At 47.4% G+C, this 14,196-nt stretch overlaps 1 protein-coding gene across 3 annotated transcripts; it reads left to right on the top strand.

Moving 5' to 3' along the window:
• The first annotated feature begins 4,353 nt into the window (after window positions 1-4,353).
• Window positions 4,354-13,984, top strand: RNPS1 (RNA binding protein with serine rich domain 1). Of its 3 annotated transcripts, none has more exons than XM_074841036.1 (7): window positions 4,354-4,419; window positions 8,048-8,203; window positions 8,505-8,696; window positions 9,916-10,018; window positions 10,812-10,965; window positions 11,422-11,563; window positions 12,862-13,984. In XM_074841036.1, coding segments are annotated over exons 1-7 (855 nt in total). In that variant the 5' UTR covers window positions 4,354-4,417; the 3' UTR covers window positions 12,968-13,984. The 3 variants fall into 3 exon arrangements, with proteins under 3 accessions (XP_074697137.1, XP_074697136.1, XP_074697135.1); XM_074841035.1 differs by lacking the exon at window positions 4,354-4,419 and adding an exon at window positions 4,463-4,573; XM_074841034.1 differs by lacking the exon at window positions 4,354-4,419 and adding an exon at window positions 7,513-7,689.
• The last annotated feature ends 212 nt before the right edge of the window (window positions 13,985-14,196 follow it).

The following is a 14,196-nucleotide window of genomic DNA, read 5'->3' as shown; positions in this document are numbered from 1 at the left end:
GTTAAATCCGGTTGGCGGCCGGTCACGAGTGGTGTCCCCCAGGGCTGGGTTTTGGGGCCACTCCTGTTTAACATCTTTATTGATGATCTAGACGAGGGGATCGAGTGCACCCTCAGTAAGTTTGCAGATGACACCCAGTTGGGTGGGAGTGTTGATCAGCTCGAGGGTAGGGAGGCTCTGCAGAGAGATCTGGCCAGGCTGGAGCGATGGGCTGAGGCCAACTGGGGGAGTTTCAATAAGACCAAATGCCGGGTGCTGCACTTGGGCCACAACAACCCCCAGCAGCGCTACAGGCTTGGGGAGGAGTGGCTGGAGAGCTGCCAGGCAGAGAGGGACCTGGGGGGGTGATTGATAATGAGCCAGCAGTGTGCCCAGGTGGCCAAGAAGGCCAATGGTATCCTGGCTTGTATCAGCAGTAGCGTGGCCAGCAGGGACAGGGAAGGGATCTTACCCCTGGACTCGGCACTGGTGAGGCCGCCCCTCGATGAGTGGGTTCAGTTTTGGGCCCCTCACTCCAAAAAGGCCATTGAATGACTCGAGCGTGTCCAGAGAAGGGCAACGGAGCTGGTGCAGGGTCTGGAGCACAGGTCTGATGGGGAGCGGCTGAGGGAACTGGGGGGGTTTAGTCTGGAGAAGAGGAGGCTGAGGGGAGACCTCATGGCCCTCTCCAACTCCCTGAAAGGAGGGTGCAGAGAGGGGGGATGAGTCTCTTGAGCCAAGGAACAAGCGCCAGGACAAGAGGGAGTCATTCAATGGCGTTTTTGGAGTGAGGGGCCCAAAACTGAACCCAGCCATCGAGGGGCGGCCTCACCAGTGCCGAGCACAGGGGTAAGATCACCACCATCCTGGGGCTGCCCCGGCTGCTCACAACTCTGCAGGGAGCTGCTTCAAGGAGACAACTGGCAGGAAAGTGGGTTTTTTTTCATGGTAGTATTATTTTTTTGCTGGTCCAGTGAAGTCACCTGGCCACCATTGGAGAGAAGAGAGCCATTATGAGAATAAGGGCGTGCATGGCTTTGAGATCAGCCAGCCATTATGGCTTTGCTACAGCTGAGAGAGATGAAAATTTTACACATTGTGCCCTAAGCCTAAAAGCAGTGAGCACAGATGAGTGGGAACAAGCCTGTCCTCCAGCCCTCCTGCCCAAGGAAGCACGGCCTGTCCCGCCAGACCTTCTCTCTGCAGTAGTACTTGGGGTGCAGGCTAGGCTGGGACTGAGCACTAAAAGGCTGTCACTAAACAGTACAACCTGCTGAAAGCCATAGGTCCTGTGGGTAAGGCAGGCTGAGACTTTGGCTTGTCTTTGCAAGGCCTAATCTTTAATCCATATTGCCATTTATTGAACCAAGGTAGTGATACTTGCTGTCTTCCATAAAGCAGTTTTCAGATTTGCAGCTAAAATGTGGTATAGAAGAGGTTTGGATGTATCATGTCTTGCTCTTCAGCTGTGGCTGCAGTTGTTATCTAATGGGCACGCTCCTTAAGTATTCTTTCACTCAGTGGTTACTCTAAATATGCACAAAAATGGTTAGCACAAAAACAGGCAGCACAAAATTGCACTGAAGGTTTCAATAAAGCGCCATAAAATTCAAGAATTAAAGCTACAGTACTCAGAATTTCATGTGTAATGAGTTAGTTGGAAGAAAGGAGAGAATAACACTGTGCTGGGTCAGCCCACGGGTTCCTTGGGGTCAGCACCCCATCTTCAGTAGGCTGACTAGTAGATACCAGGGTAAGAATACAAAAGCAGTTCAAGCACGTAGTGGCTTTTCCCAAAATAAACTCCCACCAGTGCAGCACTTTACAAGAAGGCCAACAGCATCCTGGCTCGTATCAGGAATGGCGTGGCCAGCAGGACTAGGGAAGGGGTCATCCCCCTGTACTGAGCACTGCTGAGGCTGCACCTCGATTACTGGGTTCAGTTTTGGGCCCCTCACTACAAGAAGACATTGAGGTGCTGGAGCGTGTCCAGAGAAGGGCAACGAAGCTGGTGAAGGTTCTAAAGCACAAGTCTTGTGAGGAGCTGCTGGGGGAACTGGGGGTGTTTAGTCTGGGGAAAAGGAGGCTGAGGGGAGACCTTATGGCTCTCTACAGCTACCTGAGAGGAGGTTGTAGCGAGGTGGGGGTCAGTCTCTTCTCCAAGAACAAGTGATAGGATGAGAAGAAACAGCCTCAAGTTGCACCAGGGAAGGTTTAGACTGGATATTGGGAAAAATTCCTTCACTGAAAGGATTGTCAACTGCCCAGGGAAGTGGTTGAGTCACCACCCTGGAGGTATTTAAAAGATGTGTAGATGTGGTGCTCAGGGACATGGTTTAGTGGTGGGCTTGGCAGTGTTAGGTTGAGGGTTGGACCTGATGATCTTAAAGGTCTTTCCCACCCTAAATGATTCTGTGATTCTAAGGTCATCATGATAGTCCTCAGTAGACACAGTCCAGTTTCATTTTGAACCCACATAAAATTTTAGTAGGCTACAACATCCTATGGCAAGGAAATCTGCCCTTCAACAAGATGTTGTGTGAAGAACAACCTCCTTTTGTTTTTTTTTTTTCCGAACCTGCCCATCCTAGTTTCATGTAATACCACCATGGTTTTGCAGCAGAAGAGAAAATAAACCAATTCTTCTCCTTGCCACACATGATCTTACAGACACCTGCCACGTTCTCACTCATATTCTGCAGTGGAAGTAGACAGGGTATATTCTTACACTGCGTTCGGGAGGTGGAGCTGTCTTCCTCTCAGAGAGGAGCACAAGGATTTAAATCTTAGGAATTTAACAAAAATGCCTATGATCACACTTCAGCTGACTAGGACGCCTACTTCTTGGAAAGGTTTGTCATGTTTATTAAGGCCCTGCATTAGGAATGAGGTCAAAGTACACTTCTGACTTTGTTCCTTTGAAGTCAGGCAGCCAGTACAGCTGGAATCCAACGTGACCAGGTCAGAAGATCAACGCCTCCCGTGGCAAATTTCCTTCTAAGTTCACAGGACACATTATGGAAGAAAAAAAAACAAGAGAAAATGTCCTTCCCACATAAATCTTTGGATTTATGAAACGCCACTGGATGGTGCTCCATCTTAAAGATTTCATTTTTCTCCTTTTTCTTGCACTTCTGCAAGTCAAGCAGCAGGTGAGTCCCCTCTCAGTGGTACACACCCCCTTCTGCTTCCCGTCCCCGAGAGGACACATCTGCCACATCTCCAGTTACAAACTTGTATTGTGAATCTGCAACCTGGACGTGACACTGCTCCCAGCATCTACCAGTGAGGGCCTACAGCTTGCTGCGTTGTCACTTACAGAAAGTCAAGTGTTGAGGCCCTGGCTGTTATTAAGTTTGTAGGAAGACTTAACAACTTTTATTACACCAATAAGTGTAGCTGCAAAAATGGGACAAGCAAGCCCAGTACCAACAGGATAGTTGTTCACCGTTCCACGGGGCTGCACAGGTCAGACATCCCTGACTGAAGGGGCCTGGCACCCCCAGAGCTGAGGCACCTCTAGCCTAGGGGAACATCGGGTGCTCCAATAAATGAGATCAGACTTTTCCAGCCACAGAGTTTGTCCTGCCAGTCAGTGTCCTTTGATCGCCATGGCCACAGCCCATTATCACTGGAGCTCTCTGATGAGCAATTGATTTCTTTCTCTGCAGTAATGCACTGTCTGTTTTCTTCTCTTCCCACTCCTGCTCTCAGCCTGACTGACCCGCTCCCTTCCTCATCGTCAGCAGACACCCTGCCTGACCCGCTCCCCTCCTCACCCCGTCACGGACACCCTGACTGACCTGTTTCTTGTCATGTCACAGAATCACAGAATTACCTAGATTGGAAAAGCCTTTGAAGCTCCTCCAGTCCAACCATGAACCTCACACTGACCGTTCCCAACTCCACCAGATCCCTCAGCGCTGGGTCAGCCCAACTCTTCAACCCCTCCAGGGATGGGGACTCCCCCCCTGCCCTGGGCAGCCCATTCCAACGCCCAACAACCCCTTCTGCAAAGAAATCCTTCCTAAGAGCCAGTCTGACCCTGCCCTGGCGCAGCTTGAGGCCATTCCCTCTTGTCCTGGCGCTTGTTCCTTGGCTCAAGAGACTCATCCCCCCTCTCTGCACCCTCCTTTCAGGGAGTTGTAGAGGGCCATGAGGTCTCCCCTCAGCCTCCTCTTCTCCAGACTAAACAACCGTCATGTCATGTCATGTCATGTCATGTCATGTCATGTCATGTCATGTCATGTCATGTCATGTCATGTCATGTCATGTGACGTCCCCACTGACTCGCTCCTGCTCTGTCCCTTTAAGCCCGCCCGCCCCTCTGCCCCGGAGCGTGACGTCATCGCTATGCGCCGCGCGGCGCTTCTTCCCGCCCGCGCTGCGTCGATAGCGCGCGCCGGGCTCGGGGTGGCGGCAGTGGCGGGCGCTGAGGATGTGAGTGCGGCCGGGGCGGGGGCCGGGCTGGGGCCGCGGCCGCGGGGGATCGGCCTCCATCCGGCTCGGCCGCGGCGCGGAGCGGCCCCGTCGCCGCGCGGGGGTGCTGAGGGGAGCGCACCGGAGCCGCCGAGGAGGAGATGGCGGGGCGAGGGTCAGGGATGGGGCCTCGGCGCCGCGGCCTACCGCGACCGGGGGCGGGGAGGGAGGGAGGCTGGGCCGGGGAGGGGCTGGGAGGGGCCGGGCCGGGGCCTGGACGGGAGCCGGGGCCAGGGGTCTCGGCGCTCCCCGCGGCCAGGGCGACGGGAGGAGCGCTGTGCGGGCCCGGGGGCGGGCGGGCCGGCGGCGCCGGGCCTGGCGGAGGCGGCGGGCGGCGCGGGCCCCGGGGTGCGGGCTCTGCTCTGAACCGACTCTGTGCATGGTCTGTGCTTTTCTCTCCCTGTTCCTCAGCCCGCGCCTTGGCTTCGCTCATAGTATGGTGACACGTACGGTGCGGTCAGCAGCGACAAGCCCTCGGTCCGCCCGGCGCCGTAACGTACCCCATGGCGTGCGAACCGGGACGCGGAGCTGGCTGCCCCTGCGCTCCTCCGGCCCTGCTCGCTGTAGTTAGCTTGGGCGAGCGGCCGTAACTTTGCAGAGAACTGCCGAGCGTTGAACCCTCTCCTCACAGGAGGAAATCTTTTCCCCATTTTGCAAATGAGGATCTGAAGCAAACTGCCATTAAAGGACTTGCATGTAGTCGTGCAGGAAGTCCGGGGGAGAGCTGAGTTTGCTTCCTTTGCTACAGAATTGCAGCTCTCTAAGAGTGCAAATCAACTCTTTAAAGCAGAGAGGTGTGTGTGCGTGTGAAATGAATGTTTGGCCTGTGTAGATTGCGCATAGACTTTCTGGTTTGGGGTGGGTGCTGCAAAAATACTGACTTGTTAGGGATTGAGAGGTTTTTTGATTGTAGGAAAGAAGCATGTTGCTTAGAAATCCGTTGTTATGCGCCCTTGTGTGAAAACCATGGTTTTATTCTTTCCGCATTGTCCAGTGAATGAACCCATACAGGTGAAAGTGCCCACAGGCTGTGTCTCTTAGGCTGAGGTTTTCAACTGAAGCTAGGCAAGTGGCACTCTTGAGAAAGGTCCATATATTTTGATGAAAACAGTGGTTGGTTTGGAGGCTGCTTAAATGCTGCATGAACCATCATATGGAAGCTTGCTGAATATATGAACATCGTATGGCTAATTTGTCTAGTAAGTGCCTGCCCTGAGGAGTGGGGGCTGTTTAACTGAAGTATCACCTACTACTCCAGCAGCAGGCTGGATGACAGTAGAGCATGTGCTGGTCTTCATCTCTGCTCTTCTCTCTTCCCTCCTTTCAGTAGGGGTAAAACTGGAGCCAGCTATCAGACAATAATAGATAGTTTAGCATGGCTGAGCTGATTGCATCATCACTGTGATAGTCCACAGATGCAAGAGAAGTTGGTGTGTAGGAAGAGATTACACAAACCTGGCTATGGTATATTTAGGAGAAGAAAGGTGGGAAAGGAAAATGTCAAGTTTTTTGGTCTTGTGAGTCCAGAAACTTGTCTGTTCTGTTCTTCCAAGTGAATCAGCTGGTCTTATGCAGTGGCTTTCAATTTTTGAACTGCAACCCCCTCCCACTCTGCACTAGAGGCATAGAGCTGCTTAGAAATGACGTACACAGGTTTGCTTTTTTTAGTCACCTTTGCACCTGTGGCACAGTCTGTGGGCTGCCTTCTTATCACCACTGGTGTTAGAGAAGACGTTTCCTCTCCCAGCAAGCCCAGCTGGTGTCACAGTTGTGTTGTGGGTTTCTTGTTGTCCATGCAAAAAGCCATGAGTGTTTCTTGACTTCTGGATCTGCAGAGAGCTGAGTTTGCAAATGTTCGTTTGTGTTGCTTTTTGGAGTTGTATTAGGGAAAACTGTGAAGTTGAAAATCAGGAAAGCGAGTTCTGCTGTTCAGAAGTGATCTCTTCCCAAACGTAAATTTAATCGTGATTTAGAGAATAAAGTAATTGCTTACCAGAAGCTGGCACCAGAAGCATAGAAGCAACAAGACTGTTGGATGCAGTGAGCTGGAGAGTTTTTTCCTTTGTTAACTAATTTGCATGTGGAGATAAAGATGTTTCCAATATCATGCAGTACTGTGAATATTCAGTGCCACTTCAGAGAAGCCTGTCAGTTCAGACATGCTTGTGCCCACTCTTTCATTTCATGAATGTTTTGCTCATGGGTAGATAATGGTGTTACAGCAAATCAAACCTGTCTCACTCTTAGTGGTTATTAAAACATATATTGGAGGCAGCTTAGTGATGCAGGTGTGAAACAATCCATGTGGAATAGTCAAAATGCAACGACGTGTTTAGGCAGCGCAGAATATGTGATGGATGCAGCCCTCTCATGGGAAACATCTGGAATTCAACTAATGCCCAGTATTTCAGTGTTAAATAGTGGGGTGTTAAATTTGTCTTGTTTTGGACTTAAAGAGGGAACTGGTTGGGGCTAGATGAGGTCAGAATCCAGTTTAGACCTTCTGCTAAGAAGTTAAAAGTGGGATCTGCTGTTGCAGCAGTGCAGCAAACTGAGCCCTTTAATCTCGTCTTTCCAAGGCTGACAGAGCTTTGGAAGCAGCTTGTTGAGGCTGAAAGCAGCTGTAATTCAGTGCAGGGGGTTGTTCTCAACAACCCTTTCTTCCTCACAAATTGGCTTTGGAGAAAATCAGCGCTTACCCCTCTTGAAACAAGGCTGTTGTCAAGAGGCATGAGCTGCATGTACATCTTGCAGAGAAAATGGATGTCCTCTGTCTGCCATTTTTTGGGTTGGATGATTAAGGTCCTTTGTACTTCTGTGAATGTCAAAATGATAGCTTTAAACATGGTTGCAGACTTTTAGGAGGCACAGGGTGCCAGTGTGAGCAGGCACAGAGACTGGCCGTTAAGGGCCGTCTAACTGAAGTACTCTGTAGAAGTCAGGTGATGCCCAGTGTGCTGCCATTGTTGCAAAGCAGGTTTGTTGTTTTATGCCTATCTGTTAACTTCTTGTTTCTAAACCCTTTTATCTTGTCACTAGGCTGTTCTTTGGAGTTTATTGCACTCGATTAGGGATCGGTTCTCAGAATCGAGGAGTTAGAAGTGAGATTTGAGATAAGTGAGGCCCATTCGGTGCTGCTTTGGACGCCTCCGAAGGGGAAATGGAGTTATCAGGATTGAAAAAGAAGAGTTTGCTAGGACTCAAAGAAAATAATAAAAAATCCAACACTAGGTAATCATTCTGTCCGAATTTTCTAGGCTTAACAAACTGGGAATGTCATAGGGTGCTAGGGCTCTCCCAGTGAGGGTGAGGAATTGGAAATGTACCTCTTCCAGCGTGAATTTCTGTATGTGAGAATTCCTGTATGCTATAGCTGTCTTCTTCAAAGCTGCTCTGTAATGTAAAATATTTTCCCTTTTCTACAAAGTCCAAACTTGCTTATTGCTTTAATTCTGCAGTTATGGTGATCTTGAGTAACATTTGAAGTTCAATGTTTTGTGTTGCTGTTCTGTTCTTTGTCTGGGTGTGGGTTTTTTATTGTTTGTGTTTTTCTATATTAAACATTGTCTTCTGTGATTTATTCTTGAAGGGCTCCCTCACCAACCAAGCGCAAGGATAGGTCTGAAGAGAAATCGAAGGACCGGTCCAAGGATAAAGGAGCCACTAAGGAATCGGGTGAAAAGGATCGTGGTCGAGACAAGACACGCAAAAGACGCAGTGCTTCCAGTGGAAGCAGCAGTACCAGGTAGTTATTCTTACAGGTAGTAACAAATTACAGTGTTTTCAGAAACCACCAGCTTGATTTCTGGTACATGTCATTCCCTGTGTCCTGGACTTGTTGAAAGCTTGCATTGTATTAGTCACGGTGCAGTGTTGTCTAACTTCAGGGATTTTGGTTTTTTTTAGCTATGAATTTCCTTTGGAGCACCCATTTTTATTGTTCTAACTCACAGTTGCTCTCTCCGTAATTGTCAGAAGTTTTTCAGACGTTCTTTTTCTGGATACTCCACTCATTTTTATTCTGTACACACCCTGCCCCCCAACAGATCCCGTTCCAGCTCAACTTCCAGTTCAGGGTCCAGTTCCAGCACTGGTTCTAGCAGTGGCTCAAGCTCCTCTTCTGCCTCAAGCCGCTCTGGGAGCTCCAGCACCTCCCGCAGTTCCAGTTCCAGCAGCTCCTCTGGATCTCCAAGTCCATCTCGACGGAGACATGACAACAGGAGACGTTCCCACTCCAAGTGAGTTTTATTTGCCTTCTAGGAATTACCAGATGGCGGGTTAATTTCCGTGTAGAATACAAGATTGATCAGAATAGGTTGTTTTCTGAGGACCGTTTGCTTTCTCCATAACTTAGAGATCTGAATTTTCTTAGATTGGGTGTGCCTCTTTTGGTTACAATCAAAACATATGCCCTGTGGAAGAGAGATTAAAAACCTTATTTTAAAGAGTGATTTTAAATATTATATTCTATAGAGGCAGTCTTAATCAGTGTTTTCCCAATAATATGTGACTGTATGGGCACTAGATGAGAGTAAAGCTCTTTGATTCCTGTAAACTACTGCCGAGACTAGAGAAAAGTCAGGGCTGAAAATGGTGTATATGTATATTATGCATAAAAAAATAAAATTGAAGGAGGGGAGAAGGAAGCATTTTCCTGTAAGGGTAGGAATCAAGCTATGTTAATGTCCATGCGGTTTTTCCCTTGGATAATTCTGTAGGTAAGGTGCTGAAGTCTGATAAAATCTACTAGTATTATAAGCCATTGCAGGGTTTTTTAGTATATCACTCAATTTATGGACAGTAAGATTCAGAAGAAGCATAAATACAAATTTTCTGTATACTGAATTCTTTACAGATTAAAATTCCATTCCAGATTTCTTTTTTTTTTTTTTTGAAAACTACAAAGAAATTGTGATATGCAGTTACTTAAATAGTGGGGTTTTTTTTTTTTTTAAACTGTGGCATTTCTGGACCTCTGTTGTGAAACGAAGATACAGAAACACAAATCATTGGATCCATTAATTTGCCTGATTGTGATATGCTTTGGTGTTTATGTCCTCATCTTGCCACTCTAATTGTTGAGGCAAAGAATGTTTGGGCTTTTTTTTTTTTAACAACTGGTAAATTCTTTAACTATGGCCAAGGACTTTATAGCAATGTTTGCTAATTTCATGTTTGTTACCCTAGTTGCAGTAAAGTTGAAAATTCACAAAAAAAGGCTCTCAAATTCCAGAAGGTTCTAAAGCAAAAGCACACAAGGCAAATGCAAGTCCTGAGGTGTTTCTAAGTGGAACACCATCACCATCACCCCAGCACTTCCTAGCCTGTAACTTCTTAAGAAAAAAGATGCCCTCCCAAGAAAAATGGTACTTTTTAATCATGTGATAATGACTGGCTTCTTGGTTTTGTCTTGAAAGTTCCCCAAAAACTGTAAATGTTTTCTGTTGTCAAAACCAGGTCCAAGCCACCCAAGAGGGATGAAAAGGAGCGGAAGAGGCGGAGCCCGTCACCGAGACCTACAAAAGTGCATGTTGGAAGGCTCACTAGAAACGTGACCAAGGTAATGGCACTCTCCCGTGTAATATCAAGCTTGTATATCTTTTGTGAGGACGTGTGAGTGGCTCTTTTAAAGCTCTCAAAACTTTTTTTGTTGCTGGAGTGCTGCCAAGTTGTTGCTGTTGGAAATTCTTGCTTTGTGTCCAGATTGATCAGTGAGGAAAGTTTTAGTAGGATTTTACTGAGTCAAATACAGTGCAGGCTTCTGAGACTGTAGCACTTAAGAGGTCTGTCTGCTTTGTCAGCGTTCCAGACCTCGTATCCTGCCTTACTAGGAAGAAAACTGTAGAAGTTGGGACAAAGTTGAAACTACCTTGAACACATTAAAGGGTATCTGGAGGTTCTTGATAAAGAATCTGAGGAGAGCTGGGCTGGCTTCAGTTGCCTTTGCTAAAATGTAGCTTAAAGGTCTTCAGAGGTAAAAGATTTAGGGTGCTGCAGAAATGATAGGTTTTAAAAAATAATAATTGCACCTTAAGAGTTTTCAGCTGAGGGCGTTAAGTTCCCTTTTCAGGTTCCCAAGAGGATCCTTACACTAGTTGTTTTTTTGTAGCCAGTGTTGACATGCAGCAGTAGTGCTGCTAGAACTGAAGGTTTGGAATAATCTGAGGAACTGTATAGACAAGAGTAGAGAAAGCAGCAGTAATCTTTTCCACATCTGGCCAGTGAAATGTGTCCCTTCGTGACAGTGGCATTGATTTAAAGCTAATCTAATGCTGTGGATTTACTACTCTGCGCCAGCCAGACCTGGTCAGTAAGTGTGGTCTGTGTCCTTAAGACTTGCTCTTTCTCTGCAGGATCACATCATGGAAATTTTTTCCACTTACGGAAAGATAAAAATGATTGACATGCCAGTTGACAGGTTAAATCCACACCTCTCTAAAGGGTATGCTTATGTGGAGTTTGAGAACCCAGATGATGCTGAGAAGGCCCTGAAACACATGGATGGAGGTAGGTATCAAATGCTGCAAGGAGGCTGAGTGCTTTTAAAGATCTTTGGAGCAGATGAGTTTGATCTGAAAATGAGTTAGAGGTGATGGGGGAAGCCTTTGGAGAACTGATCTGATCTGTTTTCAGCCCAAATGGGTTTGGCTTTTGTGTGGTTCAGGACAGATACAAAAAAATCACAGAACTATTAAAACCTGAGGGTTTTTTCAAAACAGTAATAAAATTCTTTTAAGTTTCTGTGAAGATCTTTCCCGGTTAACATCTGAACTGCAATTTGATGGGATATTCGGTTAAGAAGTCTGGTATGTATGTGGACTTTGTCAAAGTAACCCCTGAGCGGGTGATGGAAATAGCACGTTTCAGTTCTTGTGACAAAGCTGTGAGTTGCAGTAATGTGATGTGTAGATGTTACTCTTGGAAAATACTTACTTCTTCCTGTTTCTGTGATTCTCTAAAAAGGCCAGATCGATGGTCAGGAGATCACTGCCACAGCTGTGCTGGCACCACGACCTAGGCCGCCTCCCAGACGCTTCAGCCCACCCAGGAGGATGCTGCCGCCACCCCCGATGTGGCGTAGGTCACCCCCTCGCATGAGGAGAAGGTGAGAGCTGTGACAATTGGTATTTCTTTCTCAGTGTAACAATGTTATCACTGAAAGACTTGGCATGGGGACAGTTTTATCTTGCTGGACTTGACTTTCCCCTCCAAATGACAGTAACACCTTTTGGGCATCAGTTGAACCTGGATTGTACTACTTAACTCCGTAGCACCAGGGTGACCTGTGAACACAGTCTGTCAGAAATGTCAGATACTTTCCAGCCTGTTTCCTGGAGCCTTTTCTGCCTAAATGCTTGGAGGTGAAGTGCAATGGACTTCTGGCTCCAGCCACTTGCTTTTCTGAAGCCTTTGCACCTCCCTCCCTTATTTCTGTGAATGGGCACATGACCAAAACGCAGTCCCCCTGCATCAGATGAGCAGCGTACATTGACCCTGCGATGTGAGCTGACACGCATGCAACCGTTGTGTGACTTGGGGCTGCCTGAACGTGCTCAGATAAGAAGTCTTTCACAGTCTTCCTCAGCATCTAGATGGGCTCTTCTGTCTTGGAAATGTGCTTAAACTCTTGTCACTAGTAAAAGCAGCTCCCTGTTTGAGCCACTTGATTGCTGGACAGCTTACAAACTATGGGTTTAAAAATGAGAACTAGTTGACATGGCACAAGATCCACTGCCTGTTGGTCTTCCTTTAAACATGCCATTTACTGAGGCCTGGAAAATGATTACTGAGGCCTGGAAAATGATAGATTTGGCCTTGCCTCCTCATTGTTTGCTTCCCTAGTCTAATTTTTATTATCCTGTTCAGGCTCTGTTAATATTCTATGCCTGGAACCTTAGTGTCATACTGGTGGCTGTACAGATTGATTGTGCTGCTTGAAGAGCTTGAAGCTTAACTATTTCTTTAGAGTTATGCTTCCTCTAAGATAATGTCCCTGTGGTTTGAAAGGGCTTATATAAATCCTTTCCCTGAATATCAGTGTATTTCAGGAGTCAAAAGCTGACCTTTCAGGTGAAGGAGAATCTGATGCAGAGTGAACATGAACTTGTTTTGCTTGAGGAAGAAAAGATTCTTGTCTGTCTTTGGATATTAAACATTTCTTTCCACTTCCTGAAGCAGAGGGAGAGTAGCCAGGATATTCCTGCTGTGTAGTCAGTGTTTGAATTTCCTTTTTCCTCGCTGGAGCTGGCTGTATTTCACTGGAACTCTTTTAGCATGGTGTGTGAGGGTTTTTTGGAGGGGGGTGGGGAAGTGTTTTTTGAAAAGTTGGTAGATGAGTTGACAAATTACTGGAGCCTGTTGCTTTTATCTCCTAATGAAAGCTTTCCCCTCCTCCTCTGTCAGGTCCCGGTCTCCGAGGCGCAGATCCCCTGTTCGCCGGCGATCGAGATCCAGATCTCCTGGACGAAGGCGCCATCGCAGCCGCTCCAGCTCAAACTCCTCACGATAAAGCAAAAAGACTGAACAGCTTTTTATTTTTTAACTTAAATCCCATCAGACTAAATATTGTACCTTTTTTTTTATAATGGGTCTGGGTGAGGAGTAAGAGAGAGAGATAATCCTGGCAGTGAAGGCAACCTAAGAGGAGAGAGCAACAGTTCCCGGCCGGTAGATAGCCTTTGCTGTGGGGCTTCTAGTTTCCTGGCATTGAATTGAAATTATTTAAAAATGGCTTTGATTTTAAAGGCTGCAAAAACCATCTTTTCCAGATAAGCGGAAAGAAAGATGTTACAGCCTCTATTTCTCCAGTTAGCAGGCTGCTGCTTGGTGATTTCTAAATGCTTCGCACGCTGTACAGACGAGCATGTAAATCTTGAGCTATTTCAGAAACCCTGTAGAGTAAGGCAGGGAGGCATTTATCTTGATCTCTGGGTGCCAGCACAGGATTTTTCAGAGCAGCTGGAGTCCAGATCTGCTTGAGACTTAAATACTGAGTTGTCACTTTATTCCAATTCCCAAACAGATTGTTAGTTTCTGCAGAATAAGCTTTTTCTGCAGATTAAGCTCTTCTGTAATGCATATACCAGGCAATCACCGTGGAAACAACAGTTGAGCCCACTCAACATGATACTTTAGAAAAGAAGCTGGAAATCTTTAAGAACTGATTTGTAGCTGCCCCTGTAAGTGATTTCTTTCACCTTTTCTTAAAGGGTTTTGGTAAAAACTTCCTATGCAACCCCGCAGTGAAATGGTGTGAGTGCTTCTGCTTTTACAGATCTCAAATTAGCGCCTGACCGTCACCCCCCTGGCAGCTGCCGGGCAGAGGGAGGCTGGGGGCCACGATGCTGGCTGGATTAACTGGGGTTCACATAGGCAAAGGCAAAGAATTTACCACCTGTTGTACAGTCAATACTATAAAGATTTTTTTTTGTTTTGTTTTGTATAACTTTGTAGCCTTTTGGGCCATGTTGTGTTTGTACTTGTGTAGGACGAGCGACTATTGAATAAAGCAGTAGGGTTGACAATAGCCGGCCTGCCTCGCTCCCTTCCCCAGCCCCTCGCCCCGCGCACAGGCGGTGGGGCCGCCCGCTGCCTTTACCGCCAAGGGCTCCTGTCTCTTTAAGAGCGGCGTGGGCGGGATTTACGCGCAGCGTCGAGCGGGCAGGCGCCGCTGATTGGCTGCCGCTGAGGGCGGGCGGAAGCGGGTCGCTGCCCCGCCCCGCGCTCTTGCCGCTCCGC

Source organism: Strix aluco, chromosome 15, assembly GCF_031877795.1.
Source record: "Strix aluco isolate bStrAlu1 chromosome 15, bStrAlu1.hap1, whole genome shotgun sequence".
NCBI classification, from domain to species: Eukaryota; Metazoa; Chordata; class Aves; order Strigiformes; family Strigidae; genus Strix; species Strix aluco.
The sequence above is the reverse complement of the archived record's forward strand: the minus strand, read 5'-3'. Positions and strand labels throughout refer to the sequence as shown.